This window comes from Colius striatus, chromosome 1 (assembly GCF_028858725.1).
Source record: "Colius striatus isolate bColStr4 chromosome 1, bColStr4.1.hap1, whole genome shotgun sequence".
NCBI lineage: Eukaryota > Metazoa > Chordata > Aves > Coliiformes > Coliidae > Colius > Colius striatus.
This window is the reverse complement of record NC_084759.1, coordinates 190,845,596-190,872,211: the sequence shown is the minus strand read 5'-3', so window position 1 is coordinate 190,872,211 and position 26,616 is coordinate 190,845,596. Positions and strand designations below refer to the sequence as shown.

Sequence of the window (26,616 nt, the reverse complement as noted above, 5' to 3'; positions counted from 1 at the left end):
ACAATAGACAACAGATAAAAGAATGTTAAGTTTATATAAGAGGTGACTGAGTAGAATATGCTTGTGGGGATAGTCTTTGACCTGCTGAGTAAGAAAAAGAGACATTACAATAAAAACCACAACAAATAAAGGGGTTGGGGAAACACCTCAGTTTCTGGAAGTATCCACAGAAACTTTCATATCTGTGCCTATGACTTTCACTAGGATCTGCTGCTTCAGAAAGCCACTGAAAAGGACAAACCAACACAAGATATCATATCATGCTATTGACAGGTTAAAATATTGGTAGAATAGTGGATCTCTCAGTATTTTGGACTAAAAGATAGTTGCAGTGATATAATGGTATATGGTCACATACAGAAACAATAAGTACAGAAAAAAAATGCAATGTAAGGATATTTATAGACCTCTCAGAGAATATAAGCCACTAGCTAACTGGTAATACTTGTGTCTCTGCCATATCCTGTCATCAGAGAAAAAAGAAACTAAGCTCCCAACCATTTGCCCAAGGGATGCGAGGAATTCTTCTAGAAAACATTTACGAATGCCTACACATTTGGCTAATGAAAATAAGCTTTGTCAGAAAAAATACATCAGTAAAGGAACAGGCAGCTAGATCCCACTTCAAGACATGACACTCAGTTAAGGCTGTGTGTCCACATCGCCTCAGACAGAGCAAAAAGGACCTTCAGTAAGGACCTCTGGGAGCAGGCAGGACACACTGACAGGGCAGGGCTGGCATGCTGCTCTATGCTGAATTATGAGAGTGACAAATTCCTTTCCTGAAACGCAGCCTCTTGCTCTGAGGGCAGCAGAGCTGTGGGAGCATACATTTAGCCCTGGGCTATCTATAGCTTCTGTACATAGATGACACTGTTTCTCAGCGAAGACAAAGGCTGGGCCTTGGCTAGTCCTCCAGGACAGATGCCGGCCAAGCTGGGAGTAGCTTTAACAGTGAGAAACTTGTGCATCCATCAAAGTCAATGAAGGCACAGGTGCAGAAAGTCAGGCACAGCCCCACCGATCTGCTGAAAGAGATGGAAAAAATTCAGCCCAGAAGGCAACACCTCCTAAGCTAAAGCTAGAGACACAGGTTAATCAATCCAGAAAAGAGGCAAAAAGCAGGAGAAGCCAAAAGTAACAAATTTTGCTGGCATAGTGCCACTGACTGGGTTATTGCAACAAAATGTGTTCATGTTTGGAGACTGCTGTCAGGATACTCTACTCATAGAGCACCAAGCTCCACCAGCAACAAGAGTGTGCACCTCTCCAGCTGGTCCTCTCAGCATCTCCCAGGAACACGGAGGGGAAAACTGTGGTGATGTACTCAGGGCAGCTGCTGGCAATGTGTGGCTTTGGGAGATGTAAGTAGTTGGGAAACGGATGGAAACCCCTCCTGTCCTCATAGCTCTGCCCCGTAATGGCCTCCTGCAGGCACCACTTAGATGTTCCCCATTGCAAGGCACAATGATAATGAGGTTTCAACATCCACCAATTTGGTGGAGGGTGATTTCCAGCTCTCTAGGGGCTGACAGTGAAGAACAACTGATTCCACTGATATCACTGCTTCCTCTGTCTCCAGGGGTTTGGCAACCTTGACAAGTTGCTCTTGAAACAATCTAAAATTCAGATGTTGCAGGTACTGGCATCAAGGACATAATTTCTACAGTGGGGAATCCTTTAAATGACAACATGAGAAATGGGAGTCGTCCAGCCTCCCAGCTCCAGTTCCATTTGATAAGAAAGCTTTGGCCACAAGGCACAATGCACTCTGTTCTTCAGTGCAACCGATGATATTTTAGGCTCTTCTGCTTCAGAAGAAGTACAGTGGTGCAGTGTCTGAGTTCTCCCAGAGCAATGCCAGCTGTACAGAGGAGGAATGTGCAATGGACAGGACATCTCTCAGAATCCTGTGAGGATGGAACTGCTGGCCATGGAGATTTGTTCCCTAGACCTCAATCACACAAGAGGCCTTGCAGATGCCTGCATCACAGATTTGCATTGCTTAAGAAAATATACAGAGCCTCATCTGTGCTGCCCAGAGTCCAGAGTATTCCTCCATTTCAATCATACATCAATCTCATGGGGCTTAACATCAGCAGACTGCCAGCTATATGGAGGGGTCAGCCAGCAGTATTTGGTCAAAACCAAGTTTTACGATCCAGGTAAAGATAGAAGTAGTCCACAAGACTACAGGAGCTTTGCAGTTCCTATTAAAGCTAGGAAGACTCAGGCCACGTTGCTGCCAAGTTGCTTGCTGAGGGTTTTGGAGAGACACTGATAATCAGTTTTAGTATTCCAGACATTGATGTAGGGGAAGGTAGCTGGGCTGTAACTCTGGAGCACAGTTTAAATAAAATAGGCCCTTTTTGTGTGCCCTGCCTGAGGTGGTCAGCATCTAACAAAAGATCACTGACAGTCCTTTGGCACTGTCTCAAGCAATCTGAACTTTCCACAGCTTTTGCAGTGCGCAGTTCACTTAAAGCTGACATAGGCAGGAACTTTCCAGTAATCCTCATGTTAGCTCTTATGCTGGGTTAATAATTCCCTGCTCAATCATCTGTGACCAAGACACAACCAGTACAATTCTGGTTAAGTCTTACCTACTAAACATGGAGTCAAAAACAAACGCTCTACCATACTTGTGTGAAAGGTGAAGCAGAGTTGCTGTCTTTTTTCATATTGTTAGAGTGATTTATAACCTAAAATGGGACCAAGCCCAAGCCCCTATGCTCTACAAACATAAAGGCAAGAAAAATAGCAAACACTTTCCTTTTGATGTCCTTTGAACAATGTTGCTTAAGCTTTTCTGGTTTTCATTTGTTGTCTATTTATTAAAGCAGTAAGCAGAGACAAATTTAAACCTAACACCTAAAAATAAAATGCATCCAACGTTGTTAGCCTTGAGGTAAGCTCTGAGTTCCCATCCCAGGGTAAAGCTGTTCTTTGATGAGCTGGTGACAGGGCTCCCATGAAGAGCCTCTCCCCCAGCATCATGAAGCCCTGAACTCTGTATGCTGACTAGATAAATTCTCACCACTTTGGTCTTTTCTTGAAGCCTACAGAAATCCTCTTTCTTGAATTGATTTTGGCTTAGTAAGGAAATTCAGAATGTTCTGATTTTAGTGGAAAGCACTCTTGTAAAAAAAAATCTGTCCGAGTACATTCACCTTGGTCTTTCTAACACAAATGGTCCAGCATGGGGTCTAAGAAATCTGGCAGCTGTACCTGTCCCATGTCAAAGCAAAACCCTGACCAGGAACACAGTTTTAAATGTTAAAGGTAAATACAGGGATTTTTCTTAGAGGTTCAAAGACCATTCAAATAGCAATTAAGTATCGGCTTCAGATGTACTGACAATTAATATGGTTATAATAGAAAAAGTATCCAGACACATAAACAAATAAATAAACCAGCAAATGGGGTGAAATGTTTAGCTTTAGTCAGCTCCTCCCTGAGGGATGGTCCTCGGTCCTTGCTGCCAGTGGGGCTGGTCAGTTTGGCAGGTGTGTATAATGCGCACACACTGGCTTAAGGCAAGCAGAGACCATGGGTGTCTCCCGCCCTCTCCTTCTCCCAGTTGTTTCCACAACCAGCAATTACCTGGAGACAGGCCTAAATGGAATCAAAAGTCCAAAGGGGACAAACACCTTAATTTTGACAAAATACCCCGCCCAGGTCATGGCTACCTTGTATCACCTGCAGCATGGAGAGGAGAGCAAACCTCCCTGGGCACAACTCTCCTGCCTGTGTTTGTGTTGGCAATCTGCAGGCTGAGAGGCTGCCAACAAATACAAATAAAATGATAAAAATACATTTGCTGCACCTGGTTCTTTATTCTTCTCTGAAATATATGACTAAACTTTGCTCTAACATGAGTGAGGAGGCAATGTAGCTACTATTTGTGTATTGAAATGGGCATTAGCTGTATCCAAAACACCTCAGTTAGAGGGATGTGCAAAAAGAATAACAAAAATCTAGATGGGGCACCCTGCTGCTTTTCAGACAGTAGCCACCAGAAGCTGATGTTTCTGTGGCTGAAGCTTTGCAGGTTTTGCAATGGAGTTCTAAAGAATTATGTAAACACAGTAAAAAATTTCCAGAAAAAAACCCCAAAGTTCAAAGCATCTGAGAATACTGCAGACAGTGACCACCTCTGTAATTTGCTCTTTCCCTGGAAATGGTTTGTGTATAAATACACACATTTACAGTGGGATGCTTTCATTTACACCCTCCTGGGCAAGTCAGAAACATCTGGAGAAATCATCTTCACAGTATGTTACAAGACGAGGATTATTCCTTGTAGGATGGGAAGACAGATGTTTAAGGGGAGGCAAGACAAAAATATAAAATCACAACAAGAAGGGTAACAAAGAACAAATAATTCCTCACAATAGAAACGCTAAAGATCACCCAGTGAAATGATTAGGCAACATATTTAACAGAAAATAGTGTCTCTAAGTGTGTGCATCTGAATGGCAGGGACTATGATTAGGCACTGAGGAAAAGAAACTTCAGAGAGGGATTAAACAAATTAAGAGATGAGGGGGCCATGGATTGTGGCACTGACTTGTCCCACAGTGAGTCAATACCATGATCCAGGGGAAGCCAGTATCCCCAAAAGCCCTTAAACATCTGCCTGCTGAGAGCTGGGACAGTGCAAGAAGGGAAGGACCAGTCTGTACTTGTCCTGTTTCTCATGCTCTTTCCTTAATATTTGTAACTAGGCAAAGCTAGAGTGGAGATATTTGCTTAGACATCCCTTTAGCCTCATATAATTTAACAGTTTGTTAACTTGCTTTTTACTTGCTTTTTGGTTTTCCGTCAGTCTTGCAGTAGTGGTATCACCATAGCATTCAGGTGCCTAAAACTCACTGTAGTCCTCTCCCTTCTTGTTACATACACTGTAGGTTTCTAGAAAGCCATTATAACATCTCTGAGTTTCTGGTGTATCAACCTGAAAATTGCTTAGGTGGGCCCTGTCACCTCAAATACTTAAAGCAATTGCTTTCTGAATATACCTGTAAGGTACAGAACAGATGCTATCAATCAGTGGGGGCTGGACTAGATAATCTCTAAAGGTCTCTTCCAACCTGAATCATTCTGTCATTCCAATTCTGTGAAATAAAACAAGATGTCACATACAGTCACCTGCAGCAGCAGTTTTCAGCCAGCATAGTAGCACCCTGCCAAGCTGGCTCACTTGCAGGGATGGACCTTGGCCATGCTGGGATGGCACGCAGCAGAAGGAGCTGGGCCTAGCCCAGCTCTGCCATTTAGCCTCTGGGGCAGGCGAGCATCCCTGCCTCTCTTAATGAGCTTCTGTAAACATTAGCAGGGCAGGTCTTTCCAACTTTAAATTACTTAAACATGCAAAATAGTGGTTAAAATCATCCAGACTATTTTCTGCTATCTGTATGGTAGTTGGGCTCATTGATCTTACACATCAATAAAAGGGCCACTTAGGCTAATTGGAGGGTACACCTTAATTACCTACACATGGCTCTGAATAAGGCAACCCAACTAAATCCTAGTCCTCCTGTGGCCTCCTAGCCCTACAATGAGCTGTGCCAAGAGATCCTCTTTCACTGTTTACCTACCTCTCCTTCAGATTCACTTCTGAAACAGAAGGAAGTCAGTGTACTTTTTGACTAACAAACACATCCAAAAAGGGTGTGTTGTACCTTGCAGAAATCCTAACTTACTCACAGAGCAGGATACACCCAAACTTCTCCAGCGAGCACCAGTTTTTCCCAGAGGCTGGTTTTGTGCATATTATAGTCAAGAAAACATTTTATGAGAGACTGTTCCTGTCTGCAGAGATTGGTGTGAGGGCGCCCCGGGGCTCCTTCCCGCCAAGCACAGCCCTTGGGCCTCTGTGGCAGCTCCTGGCTGCGGTGCCGGCTCTGCATCTTTGAGAGCTCTCATCTGCTGATCAAACCAGCTTCTCCTCCTAGTGCTTTGCAGCTGGGTATACCTTCCAGTTCACCTGTTAAGGAGGGTTTCTCATGCAGGAGGAAAGCATTCCTGACTGTACTACTTCTGATAGAGACCAGGGTGAGTGGCAGGGTAGTTCTTGTGTCCATCTGGCTGTGTTTCCCTGCCTCCACCTGGCTCCCCTCAGTCCACTAAGACAAAGACCTGTGACTATACGCCGTGAGAGCTTTGGAGATCTCAGCATGTGAAGAGTATCTTTAATAGAAAGATTACAGAGAGATGAGTAAATATGGTGTCAAGTCAAAACACAGTCAAAGAGACATGAAAGCAGCTTTGCTTGTTATACTACATTAGCTTGGCTTTGGAAACCAACTGCCACACTTTCTAAACCAAAATGCTGAATAATTACAGACCACTTAGACCAGCACTACCTATTGAGCAAAGTCCTCCACACAAGTTTCCACATAAATGAGCAGTCTGGGCTCTTTTGGTCACCTTTGATGATGCAGATGGCAAAAAGCAAACTCCAGGTGCAAAGATACAAGTTCAGTCTCAGCAGCTCTCTCACTAACATAGCAACTGCCTTCTAACGTGACTGTCCGTGCCCAGAGCCCCACAGCAGTTAGATATTGGCCAAGCACAGTCATCTTTTGCTCTGACTATGGCTGACATGGACTTTACAGATCTTCTCCAATGGCTCTGAAGAGCAGCGAACCAAAGGGAGATAATGATTTCATGATCATAACCAGCCCATTTCCCAACTCTGAGCATTTTTATACACCCAAACCAATGCAAGAGCCCAATTCTGATGAGTCACCCTGTTTAGTTTGATTCATCTCCTCTACTCTTCACCAAATGCAAGCCAGTACAGGCCAAATCCTAACTGGTTGATACTGTCTCGTGAAAGCAATTACAGCAAGCTGCTTCAGACTATAAGGCCTTTGGGTGCAGCTGATGAGTGCAGTGAGGGAATTGCATGTGGATGCATCCTGCACACATGGTTTGTCTCCATCCATTCCCGCCCCCCCCCCCCCCCCCTTGTCTTTTCTAAACCAGCCCTGTGGTTCTGAGGAAACAAAGCAGGAGGAAAAGGGAAAAAGAACAAATGTGGAAAAGGCTCAAGATAGCTCTAGATAAGATGGTGCCTGAAATCTCAGCAGCCTCCCTGGAGCCACCTCTCTCTTTCCTCTTCTAGCAACATGCCTACTTGGTGGGACTGCCCCCTCTTTGCAAAGATAGAAGCTTTTGGGGTTCTTTTTGAAGTGTAGACAGACTTATGAGTACAACCCTCTGAAGCCAGCAAGGCTTCCTAAAGTGTGAGACAGCCCAAAGACCAGCCCTTTCTATTCCGTCTCTTTGTTCAGATCAGGAATTTGCAATCCAAATCCCTGCCACACCAGGGCAAGCAATGAGCCCAGCAGCTGTGAGCAAGAAGCATCCTAAGAGTTCATGAGGCTGTTTGCCAAAGAGCTGCTGCAAGACAAGGAGAACGGAGCTAAAAAAAAAAATCTGTATGTATATAAGACCATTAAGATAGCAAATAAAAAACCTGTCCTGCAGTGCAAAGGAATGTGATAGTTACTGACTGCTCCCCTATAGTTGCAAAGAGTCCTTGAAATATTAACAGGGTTATCAGCATTCACTTATCGGTTACAGTAGTGCCTAGATAATTCAAAGGACTGCGCCAGCACTCATAAATACATACACCTTCTCAATACAAAATCCTTGCTATCAAAGAATTTCTTACCTTTTTTAAACAAAAACTTATTTTTTAAATTAACAAACCTAGAAAGGCATCAGAGAATGAAGAATTAAAATTATCCAGTCATTTATTTTTGTCTTCATTTATTACAATGTTTTCTTGTGCTCCGTGTGTTTCCAAGATGGGTGTTTTTAAATATGTTTACTGAATCTCCTGTGGTTTTGATGTCAGCACAATGCAGCTGCATTTTGCATCGCTAAAGCTGTGGTAGGTTCAAGCTGTTGAACTTCTATGTGGTAGAACTTCATACAAATGAAAGCTGAGAGTTTTGTACCCACAGAAGAGTGTGGTGACTGCTGACGCACTTGCCCACATGGGTTAGGTGCTGAATATTGTACACAGAACACTGGAACAAAGTCTCCCCTTAGTTTGAGCCAAGGTGGTCACACAGGCCTAAGGGGGGAGAGCACAACTTCTTCATATTGCAAGGACTTTCTATCTTCCAGAAGGGAGAAAACAAGAAGCATCAGAGAACCCATCAAGCCAGACAGCCTAACCCTAAATTACTGGCTCCTCTTTTACACCATCCCTTGTAACTGTCCAACCATGCACCTAACTGTTAGAATCATAGAATCATTTCAGCTGAAAGAAACCTTTAAGATCACAGAGTCGAGCCTTTGTCATAGCCCTATCAACCACTAGACCATTTCCCTCAGTACACCTTGTGTTCCATCACAAGGTAATAAAAATTCTACTCAAAAAACCCCCAAAGCGTCAAATCCTAAAAAAAGAGACTATTTTTCTTTAGGCTTTGGTTGCAAATGCACAGCAGTCCTAAACTAACCTAAGGGCTGGATGCCACAGTCCTTCTCATCCTCTGCACTGACACTCATGTTGTGCAGCACTGAACTGTTTCTTCACACTAAGTCAGAATATTTTTGTTGCATGTTTTTTTTTTATTGGTAGTTTGGCTTTTTATCAACTGTAATCCTCCTTTGCAAAGTCTCTGATACTTGTTTGATCAACTGAGCTGTTTCTTCATGCTAAGTAAGAACTTTGCTTTGGGTTTTTGTTAATGGAAGATTGTCTAAAAAGCAACTTGGTGCATGGAAACAGCCCAGCACAAGGTCATACAGTTACTCGGAAGGGAAGGACTGTAACAGCCAGAAGCAAGATTGGCTCAGATCTGCTGCAACTTGCAGCCTGGGACACTAGTGAATAACTTTCAGCTCTGTTCATTTATCTGTTGAACCATGCTGCCCTGTGGATTCTTTATCTTCTTTTGATACCAAGTTTAAGAGACGATAGCAATGCTGTTACCAACACACAACTTACACAAGCTCAGATAGTTCAAAGGGATGTATGTGTATTTCATTTCTGCAGCAAAAAAGGAACAGGAAATAATTTTCCCACAAACAAGTTCAATTTTCTATTCAAGCAAGCTTCTCAAGGAAGTGTGTTGTATATACATCATACTACTTATAAACTATCAAGCGTTTGTTAATTAATCAAGCTTCATCTTAAATCTAGCTACACTTTGGATCCCTTCACAAAGACTTGGTTCCAGAAATCTGCTTCCCTACAAGTTACAAACTGGTTTCTAACACCCCACCTAAATTTATCGAGGGTCAGTTCACTTATAGATTTTTCTTCCTTAAAGTACTCTGCCCTTAACTTTGTTTTCCACAAGTACTTCAGAGAGGTAGGCAGCAATCAAAGTCTTCCTGGCTTTTATTTTGCAATACAAAAGATGTAATCTTCTATCATAAATGACATCTCCAGTGAAACAAATTCTCTGTTCCTCAGCTTGTCCTCCTTAAGATATCAGTTACCTTTTCTTAACTAGGAACTACCAGAATAGTACAGAGATGAGACACTCATAGTGCCCTGTAAAACAACATGTAATACCTCACTTTCTTTAATAAACCCATCCTACTTAACAAGCCTCTGCTGTGGATGCCCCATGCACCAATGCATTTTTCAGCTGCTATGTTGCTTTCTTCTCTCTGAACCAGCTCAAACACATAGACAGTGGCTGGACAAGAAAAGTCAAGTCAAACAGCGTCTCTTCAGAAAATGGAACAATTTTGCATCCCAGTATTTGATAAGTACTTTAAATGCTACATAAGTAGGTGGAGGGCCCATCGTCAAACAACATATTGCTTTCCCTAGGGAAGCGGCACTGTTGCCTCTGAACAAGCAGCAACATACAATCCAACCAAAGGAAATGCAAGAATTGCTGAAGCTCAGTCACACTGAGGCTAACCTGTTCCAAGAGAATTTGTGACTCATAAATGATCACAGAGAAAATTAAATGCTACAAAAGGCCTAAAAACAAAAATGGAAAAGAAATTAATTGAGATGTCTACTATGGAACAGAAGTGGTGGCAGTTTTTTAGTGTGGGATTATTAACTACTATGATTTCCAGAAGTAATTAAATTACCTTGAAGCTCTAATGGATCAGCATCTCATTTTCTAGATGACTAGCTCTCAGCTGCAAGATCAACCCCCCATCCCAGGACCCTCTGCAAGGTGCCTATGCCCATCACCCTCTCCCATCGCTCCACGAGGATGGAGCGGGTGTTCAGCGGCGAAAACTCCATCCCCAAGACAGGCCACCAGCAAATCAGCCTCTGACTAACAGAAGCTGGAAGTAGGGAAGGATCGTGCTTGTCACAAAACTAGTCAGAGCCCTGCTTTTAATAATCACTGTATCACAAAAGGAAAAACTACTGCAAAAAGTTAAAACCACTGGAAACGCAAACGCAGATGCGTGGCTGTAAAATCATCAGGCTGAGCTCTGTGCTGAGCACCCGGAGCGACTGAGTGACCCTGAGGGAGCCTTACCTGCTGAATGAGCCAAGAATACGCCTTGCTGAGTATTAGGCAATGTCGTGTAATATGACTACAGCAGTAAGCACAAAGGCTCTACAGTGCAAAGAACAACACCGCCAATTTCACAACTGCTGAAATCTCCAACTGATTTCTCTGAAATTCAGTTTCAGTACAGAAAAAAAATGTAATTAGTCTTTTCTTACCACTAGTTATTTTTATAAGTTTATTTAAACACCTGAAAATGCACAATATCCCAATTTTGCACAGCACTAAGCTTGTAAAAGGCCATCCTACACAATCAGTATGGGACCTGTAGAGTGTCAGAAAAGTTGTTTGCCCCATGAGACTCTTTCCAGGCTGCGAAGGGTTTCAAATTGGCCATCAAAGTTGTCACTTTCCCTTTAGGCCTTGAAAGAGCGATGAGATCTTTTGACAGCTAAAATCTGATCAAGGAGATGCAGAGTGAGAACCCAGGGAATCACTGACACCACCTCAGAGCAGGCAAAACAGCTTCTTCTGGAGGACTGTCTCCCAGGGAAAAATAAAAACCAAAACAGATGGATGCTCAAATGCCACCAGTGGCGTGAGGAATTTTATCTGATCTTCTCAGCACCTCAGCTTCAGTGCAGTCTGATGCACACTGGCTGAGCCAAGGAGTGAATCTGTCATCTCAGCTTAAGAAATCCCCAATGACTTGGCAAGGGACATATTTAAAAAGCAGATTATACAAAAGTTCATAAAACTCATTCATACAAAACAAACAAGTTCACTGCACAGAATAGAAAAAAAGCCCTTGTCTCTCAGTTGTCACCTGAGTTTACTGCCATTAATCAGTCATGTCCATCAATGCTGTTGGCAATAAGTAGGAATTTCTTAGTTTAAAGCAATTTAAAGCTGAACAAAATCCCAGACACTGCTATTAGCTAAGCCATAAGGCAACCAAGGCATGAAGGAACCAGATAGTAAAGGTGACTGCAATTTGTCACAAGGGATATGAAAAAAATACAGTCACCATCTATACCAAACTGGGTCAGATTCTCAGTTCATGGGTACAAGTGTTGTCCTATAGACTGCAAAGATGACGAACACCAGGGCCAAGGCACCCACCTAGTAGCAAGTAATAACATAGTGGTCAGCAGTGTGGTGAGTGAGAAACCTGCCCTGTCTCTTCAAAGGCAAGGGAAGGGATGCTGCCACACCACCAGCAAGCACCGTGCCTGCTGGGCAGCTTCCAGCGAGACACAGCACCAGCCAAGCCCAGGGCAGCCCCAGTGCCATTGGCCGCATCCGGGGGGCTATCTCAGAGGGCAGGTGGGCACTCATGCCCACTGGTTATCCTAGTTATTCAGGGCAAGTATTACCAAAGCAGTCCCTACCAGGTCTCTGCTGCACATGGCCCAGTACAAACTTGCAGCAGGCAAATTCGACAGACACAGAGCCTCACTGCAAAACAGCACATGGCAAACAGATCCAGTGAACACAAAGGGAGAGGGGAGAGGAAGATAAGTAAGAAGGAAAGAGGAACACCAGCAAGTTTTGTGTAACAAGCTTTTGACATCCACCAGGTCCTACAATGTAGCTGGGGCTTGCCACTTTGCATAACCAGTGCAAACAACCAGCGCCTGCTGTCAACAGCTTGGTCAACAAAACCAAGTGTTACACCAAACTCCACACAGAAAAACATATTGGGTAGCTTAGTAAGCAGGACCTAAAAGTTAACCTGTCTTACCTAATGTTATGAAAAACTCCTAGAAATATTCTCCCATCGCTTTAGCTCATAATGAAGTCTTTTGCAAACAGCCTTCAAAACCAAACAGAAGGCACCAGCAGGTTTAATGATCTCGAGAAACTGAAGCTAAGACGGGATTTAAACTAGCAGGCAATTACCTGCCAGATGGAGAGCTCATTGTGCAGAGAGCACATTGCAAAATTACACCGTGTCAATAAAAGCAAGCCAACATCAGAAACGCACCCCATGAGAAGGGAAACTGAGTCAACTGACAGGACAGTTCACCCCAGTCACTGCTGCCAAGAGGCCTTTCTGGTGTGTCAGGATGATGCCAGGCAGCTGTAGTATCAGAAAGCACATTGCGGGAAAAGCCACGGGGTCCAAGCAACAAGCAGCAACATGTTGATAATTACTAGCAAGTCTATCATCATGGCAAACAGCAGTGAGAAGGAGGATTAAACAGTAGGCAAAGATGGGTTGAACTCTGGCTATTTAGCGGCATAATTTAAATCTGAGCCCATGAATCCTTCCATAATTGACCCTTCAGCCCATCTGCAGGCTGCTCCACAGAAAAGCAAAACAACATTTATAAATAGTTAAAGCCAGAAGATAAATAGATCAGCTCTGATCAATAGGAAAGCACTCCCTGGAAAGCCCCAGGGTGCTTGTTTATTTTACCTTTGAGTACCAGCTGGGAAGAGCTGAGTCCATCTACAGTCAGAACTGACCTAATCCTGACATGGCCTGAACGGTGCACAATCCAGCTTTTATTATGGCCTAAACAAAATCCATCAGCTGAAGGTTAAAGCCAGATTGCCTACACTGCCGCTTGACTGAAGCAGAGGTGCCCACATACACAAATCTGAGCCAGAAAGTCTCTTCTCTGGAACCCTGCAAGTATGAGTGTGACTCTGTGGCTTAGAGCACTGACCAAAGAGATGGGAAACGTGAGTCCCACAACAGCTTCTGTGCCTTATTTGTCTCCTCTTCAATGTATAGCACAGTGAGGGCTTTGAGATCAAGGACTGGAGCCCAGCCCATCTCTGCCCTCGCTAAGTGTCCTGATCGCTGTGCTGAGTGAAGTGCCCAAGATGTAGCGGGATGGTATTTCAAGTACTCCCACTTTATAGGACACTTAACTGCCTAAACCAGGACGCTGCTGCAGGCAACAGGCACCTACAAGGGAGGCACTGTGGCATTCGACAGTTAGATCTAAGTCTTTCACTGGACTTAAGCTGTGACAGGTGCCAAATGACTCTTCCTAGCCACGCTGAGCTGTGTCTGCAGTGCCTGGAGGCTGGCAATCACACGCTGCTAAAACAAGCAATGCTCTAGGGAGGGATAGCTTTTATATGATTTAAACTACATTCAAACAGAAAAATAAAATAACTTTTTAAATAACAATCACAGCTTGAAAGGGTCTCCTTTAGAAATAGACCCAGCATGAACATCAATGCAAGCACACAAATAAATGAGGGGCTGGGTTGGTTCCTGGAAATTCTCAAACTGCTATGACAGCAATTTCATCCAATAAAATCAATGACTTGCTAACATCAGTTTTGAATAGGGTTGAGGAGTCTGATCTGGAGCTAGTGAAAGGAGAGAGCAAACTCAAGCAATCCATCAGCTGTTTACACCCATGACGCTACAGTGGCATGGCAGCTACAGAGTACATTTCTTTGCAAACATAACTGCCCCTTGGGATTTAACAGCAAAGACAGATTGATAGGTGCTGGCCATCACCACTGTGAAACTCAAACTTGATAATACAGTCCCTGCTTTGCTCCTTTTGGTGGGGTCCAGACGCTTTTGCTTCTCCCTGAAATTGGATCTAACCCACTCACTTCACAGTAGGCAGGAGATGCCGTGTTGACAATGGCTGTTAACCATGGCCAGTCCTTCTCCCTCCTTCAAAAAGCGCTGAAACATTTTGATCAGATGTGTCATTTCCAAAAGTGCCCGAGACCTGACGGGATGTAGCATTTATCACTCATTCAGCAGCAGTGTGGAAAACAGCGACTGCTTTCCTTTGTATTTGATAAGCATAACATGTCTGTGTTTATTATGTGGTCCCCTGAGGATTTATTACAGGTTTACATTTCATTTATTTGCTTTTTTTGTGCTTGGCAAGTGTAAACACTGGAATAAATGCAAAGGTGGTTACAGCTTAGCGGCATTAGGGACTTGTTGAAACAAAGTCCAAAAGTTTTCCTTTCTCTCTAGCAAATCCTACTTTTCTGTCCAACTGCTTTTTTGTCAAGTGTGAAGATCATCTTTCTGAAGCATTTTAAAATTTTATTTCTTTGTTGAATGTCAAATGCCCATAAAAGCATACTTTCTCCCTTCATTCACTCAAACTCTTGACAATGCTTGAAGTCTCTCCCAACATTATTCATGGCAAAACATTTTCCTGATTGCAAATTATGGCCTCCCCCATCCTTTCCATCTAGTCTGCTAAGCCTGTTACTACAGGTAGTCTGCTGTAACAGAAATAAGTACAATCATCGCTATGAAAGAAAACAAAACCTCTCTGTCCCAGCACACACATTCAGGGTGAGTTCATCCCACTGAACTTCAGTCCTCTAACAACAAGGCTATTGGCTTAAGTCCGTCACTTATGTTCTATCTTTCACCAGTGGGGTGAGATGGCCATCTCCAGCCAGCAGCCCTCCTGCTTACCAACCAATCAGGGCTGCAACCTGCATGACCACTTTTGAAGATATACCCGATTCCTTGGGCAGATCAGGGTAGGTGATACAAACCTGACCATAAGTCAAGCTGTACTTTCCGTAACAGTTTCAATCCAACAAAATCAATACATTGCAAAGAAAACTCAACCAAAGTGTGTGCACCCGGGTCTTACAAAAAAAGAGGTGTTAGGCAAATCTTGCCAAACAAACAAGAGATCACTCAGTAGCAGATTTCAAAATGTTCCATGGAGATTACATCCTGCCCCTTTGGAAACTTACTGTGCTATGTCTATAAATAGTTTTGTAGTTTTCAACACTGGAAAAAGAGCAGCACTGGATGAAAAAACTAATAAAACCATCACACACCACAGAAATACACAAAGTGGCAAAACTGAATTTAATCAGATCTCAGGTGTTCTTTCACGTGGACAACCACTGTGAACAAGGCTTTGAAAAACCAAACCCCTCATCAACTACGCAGATTTATGCAATTTTTCGGCCAAACAGTTGTAAGAAAAAAGACAACAAAAACCTTATCATTCATAAAAGACAATGCTGCCATACTTGCTTCTTAATTTGCAAAGTAGATGTCATAGTAGTTGGAGTAATATTTTACCTAAAACCATCATCATTCCACAGAAGCCAAGACAGAAAAACTGTAACATGCAAGGTTGCCAAAAAGGGTTATTAAATCTAACCTGAGTATCTTCAGCTCTTCTAACCCTCCTACATTTCCTAAAGAAAGACTCTCCATAGGCATTTTTATAAATACAAGTCAGTATGCCAAAGGAAGCCAGGAGAGACAGTTGCCCAAATCTTGTAAATTAGGCAGTACTGAGGTAAGCAAGTAAGCTGTGTCGTTATCAAGCACTCAAACATAGCAAGTCTGTCCCCAACAATTCTCTCTCAAGATTCTGAGGGCTTATAAAAGAGAGCGAGAAGGGATGGAGAGCTTAGATCTTGTGTCTGGCATTTGATCCTCTCCTTACTCATCCTCCATGCATGAGCATTACAGTCAGAGTTCTCTACGCTGCTAAATATTGAAAAGGTATTTGTAGCATATAGGTTTAGAAGAGGTTTCTGCTTTACATTTGCATGTTTCCTGCACACAAAGTAATTCTGCTCCCAATTTCTAAAGCGGTCACATTCCAATAGTCTGTATCAGTCTCACCTGACTCGCAAGGGAATTGAAGGGCCTGGTGAAATTGCAAGCTGAACCTGTGCTGCTGTGCAGTCAGTGCTGCCTGTACTCAAAATAACCAGAGGGCAGCGAGCTCAGCTACACCAGCATGTCCAGCAGCTACACATCTGGCTGACCGGCAAATACAATCATGGGTGATGTGTGCTATCACACACCCCTGAACACATGAACCCTGAGCATTCTGACAGCCAAAATGCTGTCAGTTGCAGGGATGCCTGGCAGGAGACAGAAGACCACAGATGAGTCTCCCCAGTTCTGCTGTGAAGAAGCTGGGAGGCACCATGGCCACACTCTGACCAGGCTGGTGGAAACAAGAGGATGCCTGGGTTCCCATCCAAGCACCTGCTAAAGGTCTCACCAGCAAGTGCTTTAACAGAAGAGTGAGAGCATGCTACCTACTTTCACCCAGTATCACACATTAAAACCCAGTATTATGTTCCTCAATCATGGCACCTTGGAGAAAATCCTTTCAGCTCAAACATAGTAGTAAACAATAAAGGGGAGTTTCAAGACTTGAGTACATAGGCTGAAGGAAAACGAATGATTCAATGAGCAAATGTAAAGTTATACACGTTATCAGCAGCCAGTCACTTCCTCAGGTAGCGCCTGGGACGTTGGAGATAATGAAGTATAAGATCTCACTGCTTCACATCACTGCTTTCCCCACTACTACTCCTATTGCTAGTTTGCTATCATCCTGTCATTCAAACCTAGAAAACTGGTCCTGTGTTCCAAATAAAGGGTTCTTTTGCAATTACCCCTGACAACAAATCAATGTTTATTCTGTATTTGGCAGTTTGCAGCAGGCTTTGCAAACCCAGCCTAAACTAATTCTGAACTGCGAAACGTGTGACCAGAACAACAGAACAAAAGAGGATTCTTCCCAACCCTTAAGTGACAGACAAAAATAAGAGCACTTCAGTGACTTCTAAGAGGGAATCAAATCACAACAAGGGAATACATCAAGGAAACCAATCCATTGATACATCCTGAGGCTTAAAAAGTAAAGAAAATGATAAACCAACTACTAATCCAATTAAACAATGATTATTACAACTATGTCCCCACTTGCAAGTAATTTCAAAATAAGGGAAAAAAGATTTCCAGGTAGTTGCATTATCATACTTCTCTAAATTTAATTTAAATCCCTCGAGACTTGTTATCAAGTAAATCCTAGTAAATCTCCTTCTCACATCTTTAGTCTCATTCTTCTTATACCTTCTCCTTGTTACTCTAAGCCTCTCTCTTTCCCAGAAATCACTGAGAAAAGCATCGACATTTAGATAATAAAAAATAAAATAAAATTATAATTGTACACAGAGCAAAGTGTGTACAAAACCAGCCTAAAGCCCCTGTAGCCTCAGTCAGCCATCTCTCAATCAAGGCAACCCAATAGCTTCTATAGAAATCTTAACAAGAAGATGCTGCAAATATAAACTTGCCCTTGGGTCTTAAACAGAAGTGCTGAGTTTGAGTTTGTGTGTGTGATTTTTTTTTTCCTCTAGGAACTGATTGTGACCTCTGGTACTACCACCAAGACATAGTAGGGTAGAAATACCTTGTTAAAAACTGACAAAAATTAAAAGGGAGTATTTAGTCATACCTGTATTGCATAGTAGCATTTTCTGAGAGAAGCTGACTGATAAAATTGCTTTTATCTGAGACAAAACATCTCATTTACTTTTCGAAGTGTGCTGTGGTAAACATTTCTCTTTTTTTTGTTACTAAGGATCACCATTTTAGCAACAGGTTGTGTATTTATAGTAGCTTAAGATGCAGGTAACTCCAAGTTTTATTTATTTACACGGAGAAGATACCTTTTATCTCAGTAAAAACTTACTTTGTCTGTCAGCTTTCCAATAAATATTTTCCTCTCATAGACATAGACATTATTTTCTGTCTTTTGAAACAAAAACAGACCACTCCTATGAAATCCACAGGGATCACAGGGATGAAGTGGAAAGGTGCCCATAGGAGAGCAACAAGGCAGCCACAGCTTTTTATTGGCTGTAACAGATGATCCATCTGAAAAGGGAAAGTCACGTTCCTTCACGTCCCTGGAGGGTTGCACATCTAAAATGCATCTCACCTACAGAACAGATCCAAATATAGAATCTATATGGATTTAGGTAGCTACAATAGATCCAGGAGCTACTCCTAACTGTAAAATAATGATCACTACTTTTGATTTGCTACTTTATGAGAAAAAAGTGTTCAACCACGCTACCAACCACTATTATTCATCCTTCACTTCAGCCCCAGTTAATAAATACACCAAGTAGCGGCTGGGCATGCAATCACCCAGCCCTCAGTATCACACCATCTTCCTAAACAAGCTCCCTCATCACTCCCTCCCAGCTCTCTGTAGCCTTTGAACTGCTGCTTTCAGTCCCCTTGCCTTAGTGTGGGATGAGCGTGTGAAGCACAAGCACTCAAGGTCCCTGGGAATACCTGCATGCAAATACACCAACACATCCTTTCCCACCCAGGGGAGGGACACAGGACCCTCCACCATAACTGTATCACCTGCAGGGATCCCACCTCAGTCACCTGTGGGCATATATTTCCTTGGGAGACTTGCATCTCAAGACAGCAGTTCAAGCGCTAATTGCCACTCAATGACCTTAAAAGCCAGAAGCATCACTCCTAAAAGATCCTGCTGCCCTGCAGATCTGCCCTCTCGAACCCCGAGAGTGCCAGGACATACCCCACTGTTGTCCAGGCACCTGGCCCACATCCCAAGTGCTTGATCTATGCTCACTCTCTGCCCCTAAAAGTGGCCCTGTGCTTACAGAGATGCCTTTTACCTCAGTTTCTTCCTTCCCGTTAATCTCAAAACTTCTTTACACACCCAATTTACCACCACCACACACCCTGCCCTGCATCTCCGGCACAGCTGAGGCCTTACCTTGACCAAAGCACTACATCTTCTGTTACATTTGTATGGAGAAGGCACAGAGCTGGAGATTCAGGATCATTAGCATAATGACTTTTAAATTACAATAATAATGAAGATCCTTTACCAAGGCTTGAGTAAAAAACCCCAAAGTTTATTGCAACACAAATGAGCTTTATCTTAATTTGTATTTGCTGATAGTCAATAAGCTCACTGAATGCCACTGGAGATTAAAAGCCAAAGAAATGTAAAGGGCGATACTTGAGCTTGCACACCCTCAAAAATGCTTGGGTGCCTATCCCACACTGCCGAGGAGCCCTGCCTTCCCAAAATTGTATATTGTATGTTGTATAATGATATTTCACATTTATCTGTATCACTCAAAAGCAGTCAGGTTGGGTTTTGTCTGCACTGTTGAATTAGGCTAGGTTCCCAGAGGAGTTTGCACACATATCTATTGTATCCCAGTGAGCTGTCCTTGATGAAAAGCGGGGCTACTTGTGGCAGCACAGCCAAGCAAGTGCCTGCAGCATTCGCAATGTGATATCCAGGCAAATGTGCAACATTTGTGCAAAGTTGAGGCTAGCACTAGCTTTCACCCCAGCACCTGCAGGGACCCTGGGATAATATTTAACACGGGTGAATGCAATGTGACTCGAGCAATGTTTAACCTATTTTTTAACCTGACAAAATAAATCCCAATTTCACAGAATCACAGAATGGTAGGGGTTGGAAGGGACCTTTATAGACCATCTAGTCCGATCTCCCTGCTAAAGCAGGGTCACCTAAATCAGGTCACACAGGAACACATCCAGTCAGGTTTTGAAAACCTCCAAGGAAGGAGACTCCACACTCTCCCTGGGCAGCCTGTGCCAGAGCTCCCTCACCCTTACAGTAAAGAAGTTTTTCCTAAAGTTTAAGTGGAACTTTTTGAACTTTTTGTGTTTCAGCTTTTGTCCATGACCCCCTGTCCTGTCACTGGACACTGAAGGAAAAAAGTGTCACCCTATCCTCTTGACATACAACTTTTAAATACTCGTAACTATTAATGAGGTCTCTCCTCGCTCTCCTCTTCTCCAGGCTGAACAGTCCCAGATCCCACAGCCTTTCTTCATAAAAAAGATGCTCTAGTCCCCTGTCCATCTTGGTGGCCCTGTGCTGTACTCTCTCAAGAAGTTCCCTGTCCCTCTTGAGCTGAGGAGCCCAGAACTGGACACAGGACTCCAGATGAGGCCGCACCAGGGCAGAGTAGAGGGGAAGGAGAACCTCCATTGAATTGCTGGACTGCTGGACACACTCTTAAACTTAAAAGTATTTAATTAACTTATTGTGAACATGACTGAAGACAAAAAGTAATATTTTTTTTTAAATCCTGACAATTTAAGCTCTAAGAAATCACAGGCTGATTGACCCTCGACCACCTATTTCGGAAGTCCAGAGTAAAATCCTTTCCCCCTAGAAGCCAAGGGCAGGATTTCAGCAAGATCCAGATATCATCCCAGTTGTTAAAACGTAAGCCTAAACCACCATAAACCTAATTGACACAATGCACAGGTATGGGAATATAAGGCCAAGCTCCACCTTGAAGGAGAATGCATCTTTTTAAGGAACCCCTGGAGCACCTCTGTATTAGTTTCATCACAGAGGGTCTGGTTTGTTCACTCGGACAGCTCTGCAGAACAGACACAAGCAGTGGGGCACGAAGAGAGATTCACTTCAAAAGGGACTGACTTCAAAAGCTCCCTCCCCCTCCAAAGCAAATGCTAATATCCACACCACCCACATTCCTCCCTCCTCTGCTTGGGTGGGTTCCTGGGCTTTAGGGGCACAGCCCCGAAGGTACCATGGCACCAGGGCAAAGGCAGAGCCATACAGGCATCCAGCCTGCCTAGGTCTGCCCACCGTCCACCCACGGACCTTCTGACCATGTCTGTGCCTGTACAGTCAGCATGAAACGCCAAGTGAGCCATTCTCAGGTTCCATGAAACCGATTATCTGCTTTTGAGTGGTTTTTCATGATCTCAAAGTTTTGTTTATAGGCAGAAGGCCAAAATTACCGTGCTTATTTAAATAATCCCCAAGTCAAATGAAAGAACGCTGGTTTTAGCAAAGTATCAAAGCCTCAAAGTAATTCAATTGAGTGGCACAGCCTCTCACTAGCGCTGCACACACCCGTGTGCCTCCACAGCACAACACACCGCTCCCTGGAAATACGACTTTTATAGCAGCAGTGTCACTTCCGACTCACATATAGATCAAATTCTCCAAGTTCATAAAGAGCTCCAATCCTTCCTTGACATGAAAAACAGCTGTGAGCAGGGCAGGACTTTGTATTTGTCTGGGTAGAGAGGTTAATGGCTACTGCACAGACAATTTTTCAGTTACCTGGCAGGTCACTTTAGCAGATGATTTGCAGGTATTTTGCAACACTTAGAGATAACCCTGTGGAGTAATTCTGTCTGAGCTTCTTCTCTGGTCTTTTTTTTTTTTTTTTAAATGCATCAGATAAAACTGAGAAAGCAGGCAGGCAGGTGAGACCTTCCTGGACTAATCACAGACTGCCAAACTCTGCTCTTTCAATTTCCAAACAGCAAACTTCTCCAAACTGATGACAAATGGAGTTCGGTGTTTGTAAAAATTGTTTTAAAATCCTACCCACAAAAAACCTTTAATCTTTCAACTATCTCAAGACATGCAACAGCCAGCCAGTTCTGATCTACCTCACAGCAGAGTTCCACAGTTCACACCTTCAAGAAACATGAAAAAAATGCTAGAATGATCAAGCTCCTGTTATTTCAGAAGATAGAGAGCTTCATTCCTACCTGAGACTTCATTCACTTAAACTGCATAATGTATTAGGTTGGGAAAGGGATACTCTGTGTTACTTATTTTCCTGTGCTGGGTACTTTCTTCATCTAGTTTAACAAAGCAACTTTTCCAAGCTTTGTGCTCCAAGATGAATTCTTATCTTCTGCTACCAGATAAAGAGCTACTGGTTCAGACAGACAGTAATCACCTGCATCTTAATCCAAATGTTTTTCTTTAAGGTCACAAGCCAACTGTCTGTTTTTTCTGCAAGTCCTCACAGGACATGGAAACGGCATTTATGAGCTACTTTACCACATTTGCAGCCCCACAGCATTTTGGAAGAACGAGGAGTGGCTTGTCGGGTGATACACTGCAATAAATTCAGTCAGCTCAGTGAATATCACTTTCATTTTCTGAAGCAAAAACGACCTAAAGCCTGAAAACACAAGGGAGGGCACAGCTTGCTCCCCTGAGGTCCTGCTACACGCAATGACTACTTACAGCAAGACAAACACTGCCAGGGTTATGCCACAGTTTGTAAATCATTTGGATACAATCATCTAAAAAGAAGTATCTTTCAAAGTGTTATTTTCTGTACTTTCATCTAACCTTTTGCAAAAAAGAATACAAATATTAGTTTTAGGTTGCAGAGAGAGGCAGCAAGGAATATATCTGGTTAAACCTTTGAAAGTCAATAGAAATATGGGATCAGATCCACAGTAAACTTTATGGAGTGGCACCTGCAGAGGAAATTACTCATTGCATGATTGATGTCACAATTAGAGGCATAAAAAGTAATTCCATGATAAACAAGCAACCGAGCAGAAAAAGAACAGTATCCTAAGAGCATGTATGTGCTCATATAAAGGTATGTGTTGGATGTTATTGAACAGTCTTCAAGCACACTGGGACACAAATTCTCTGAGGAAGTTAACGGCACAGCACTCCTCACTCTGCCTTCCTCTCCCTCCCTGCAACAGCACTGATTTTGGGGCTGCATTTGGCCAGTGCAGCACCTCGCACTACTAAAGCGGCTCCAGTGTCATTGGCCACGTTACACAGCTGTTACTCAGCCGTAACCCACTGCCTGCAGAACTGCCATCTCCCACAGGCATACACACCGAACCAGTGCAGCTCTGCCAGTGGCACATCCATCCTGGGCCAGTTGGCAGAGAGCAGGCCTACCAGTCAAACCTTCCAGTATGCTGAATCAATAAATAGGTTGTGCTACTAAAAAAGCAGATGCCAAATCTCAACTTGTTGGGGTTTTTTTTAAGAGGAAAAAAAGAGGGAGGGGAGACACATGTGCACTCCCTACATCTTTGCAAGTTGCATCATTTATGCAACCACATCAGAAAAGCTTGAGCCGAGGTACCACCTCAACTCAGGGAGTGCATACCCATCCACACACACTCCTGTTTATTTACCCTTGTGATCCATGTTTACTAAACAACTTCAACGCACCACTTCAATCCACAGCACGTGGGCTTGATACATTTTTGTGGTTCCTCTCTCAAAATTTCAGAGATACGTTGCTGCCTGGGGAAATCGAATGCTGCACACTGAACTGCGAACGGGTTCTTTCTGCCCATGCCCCCGTACTGGTCTGACAAGCACAATTACGTGCTTCATGAACCTCGAACGCTTGCTTACCTGAGACCGAGACCTTCATCCGAGCTTCCAGAGGTCTGTTGTTGTCTAGATCACGACTGAGTTTGAGCTCCCCAGTGGCAGAGTCCAAAAGCAGCAAGTTTAATTCATTGCCTTGCACAAAGGTGTAGGCCAGGCTGTCAGACACATCGGGATCATGAGCTGGGATCTTGCCAATCACACCGGAAGGGAAGCTGTTGGACTTGTTGGTCACGTAGTTATTGAAGAGGATCTGGAAGTCCTGCAGCACAGGCGGGTTATCATTTTGGTCGAGGAGGCGGATGTGCACGGTTGCACGGCTCACCAGAGGAGCTGAAGTGGCCTGCACCACGATCACATACTCCGTTCGGCTCTCGTAATCCAGGTCCATTAGGGCTGTGAGGTCTCCATTGAGCAAGTCTAGCTGGAAGACCTCGGGAATGTTCCCCTCTACAATCTGGTACATGATCTGTGCGTTGGTCCCCTCATCAGGGTCAGCTGCAGTGATCCGTGCCACAATAGAGCCCACGGGGCTGTTCTCCTCCACAAAGATGTCAAATTCATCCTTCTCAAACACAGGGGGGTTGTCGTTGATATCCAGCACAGTGACTTGGATATCCACAGAGGCTTTCAGCGGTGGGCTGCCCCTGTCCACAGCAAAGGCCCGCAGGCTGTAGACAGCCACGTTCTCACGGTCCAGCTTGCGCAGTGTGCGTATCACTCCAGAAGTGGGTTCAATGTAGAAGTCTCCATCTCCATCATCACCACCTTGGAAGGTATAGAGGAGACGGCCGTTGAGGCCTGAGTCACGGTCAGTGGCAGACAGTTGCAGGACACTGGTGGAGAGTGGCACGTCCTCGAAAACCGAGCCTTGGTAGTGGTCGCGCAGGAAGCGAGGCGCGTTGTCATTGGCATCCAGGATGAGGATCTCGACATAGGTGGTGTCCGATTTCTGGGGGATCCCATTGTCGTGGGCTGTAATGGCCAACGTGTAGGAGGCCTGGTCCTCATAGTCTAGCTCCATCAGGGTAGTGATGGTGCCTGTGTCAGGGTCAATGCGGAACTGGGGGATGTTATCATCCAAAATGTAAGTGATTCTTGCGTTCTCCCCTGTGTCCTCATCAGTGGCACTGATGGTGACAATAGAGGTGCCAATGGGCTTGTCCTCACTGACACTTACTGTGTAGTGGGAGCTCTGGAAGACTGGGCGGTGCGTGTTGGCATCCGTGACGTTGATGAAGACCTGGACGGTGTCGAAGCGAGTGCCATCAGACGCAGTGACTGTGAGCACGTACTGTCTTTCCTGCTTGTAATCCAGGGGCAAGGCCAGTGTGATCAGCCCCCCTCCGCTCTGACTGGTGATGGCAAAACGGTTCCTGGTGTTGCCACTGGTGATCTGGTAAGTCACGACACTGTTAACATCCCTGTCCACTGCTGTCAGGGTCAGAACGCTGCTGCCCACAGCCGCGTCCTCATTCAGTCTGAGGTGATACACCTTCTCGGTGAAGGTGGGGTTGTTGTCATTTACATCAAGGACAGCAATGGACACACTGGCTGAGGAGGTCATGACCGGCACACCATGGTCCCTGGCCTCTACCCCAAAGTGATAGTTCTCCACAGTCTCTCGGTCCAGCTCTGCAGCCACTGTGATCCATCCTGTGCTGTTGTTGATCTGAAAAGGGAACTCAGAGTCACCTGCTACGGGGGTACCTCCCGTGGATGGTGCCATCTCTACAAGTTTGTACTCGAGACGGGCATTCTCCCCTGAGTCAGCATCCACGGCCTGGATATGCAGCACCGAGTAGCCCAGAGGAACATTCTCCAGCACCGTGGCCTGGAAGGGAGTACTCACAAAAATGGGGGCATTGTCATTCACATCCACAACCTGCACTGACACCATACCACTGGAGTTGATCAAAGGAGGCCTGCCCCCATCCTGGGCTTTGATCCGGAGTGTGTACTCCCGAATAGTCTCATAATCCAGAGGGTTGATCAGGTCGATGGCACCAGAAAACGAGTGGATGTAGAACTGGCCTTTCAGGTTGCCACTCACGATGCTGTAGTGCACCTGGGCATTGCTGCCTCGGTCCCGATCCGTGGCCTGCACCTGAAGGATCTGGCTATTCACTGGTGCGTCCTCTGGCACCTGGACCAGGTAGCGCTTCTCACTGAACTGAGGGTAGTTGTCATTCTCGTCCTCAACGGTGATGTGCACCATAGCCGTGGCACTGCGTGGTCCTGGATCCTTGCCCTGGTCATTGGCTTCCACCACCAGGTGATACTCAGAGACCTCCTCGCGGTCCACCGGGGCTCGAGTCCTCACCACCCCCGAGCGCGGGTCAATTTCAAAGACCCCGTCGCCAGCTCCTGGCTCCAGCAGGCGGTAAAGCATGTTGGCGTTGGCTGGGGCATCGCCATCAGTGGCGCGGATGGTCAGCACCTCGTAACCCACCTCCAGGTTCTCCCTGATGCTCTCCCGGTACTCGGGCTGCTCGAACACCGGCTCGTGGTCATTGGTGTCACTCACGGTCACGGTCAGGTAAGTGGTGGCCGAGCGGCGGCGTGGGGAGCCATGGTCGGAGGCGGTCACCTTCAGCACGTGGGTGTCCTTCGTTTCCCGGTCGAGGCTGCGGGCAGTGACCACGCTGCCTGTCTCAGCGTCGATGGAGAAGTAGTCGTTGGAGCGCTCGTCGAAAAGCGCCTCCATGGAGTACGTCAGCCGGCCAGCTTCCCCCTCGTCGGGGTCCTGGGCCCGCAACACGATGACCGCCGTGCCGGCCGGCTCGTTCTCGGGGATGGAGACCTGGTAGCTGGGCAGCTGGAACTGCGGGGGGTTGTTGAGGCTGCGCGCCCGCCGCGCTCCTCGCCGCCCGCCGCCCTCTACGCCCGGCGCCGGGCCGCAGCCGCCGGCGGCTCCGCGGGACTCGGCGGCCGCCCGTTGCCGGGCGCGCCGCGGGCAGGGCCCGGCGCCGCGGGGCTCGGCGGGCGGAGCGCGGCGCGGCGCAGCGCCCGCAGCCCTCAGGCGCCCGGAGGGCGGCAGCGCCGGTGGGTCGGCGGTCGCGCGGTGGCCCGCGGCCCCCGGAGGCAGGTGGAGGAGCGGGGCGGCGCGGGCCGGGCGCAGCTCCCCGCCGCCCGCCGGCGCCAGGGCGCAGAGCAGCGCGGCCCAGGGCAGGCAGGCGGCGGCGGAC

The 26,616-nt window shown here is 45.3% G+C and overlaps 1 protein-coding gene across 2 annotated transcripts in view; it reads right to left on the bottom strand.

Moving 5' to 3' along the window:
- The window catches only part of CELSR1 (cadherin EGF LAG seven-pass G-type receptor 1), a 171,454-nt gene extending 145,143 nt beyond the window's left edge, over positions 1–26,311 (bottom strand). Inside the window, exon 1 of one of the 2 annotated variants that reach the window (XM_062018502.1) lies at positions 23,453–26,311. In XM_062018502.1, coding sequence (XP_061874486.1) covers positions 23,453–26,135 — 2,683 coding nt within the window. In that variant the 5' untranslated portion in view covers positions 26,136–26,311. The remainder of the gene's footprint in view (positions 1–23,452) is intronic. The other variant, XM_062018495.1, reaches the window with a different exon arrangement.
- Between the last annotated feature and the right edge of the window lie 305 nt (positions 26,312–26,616).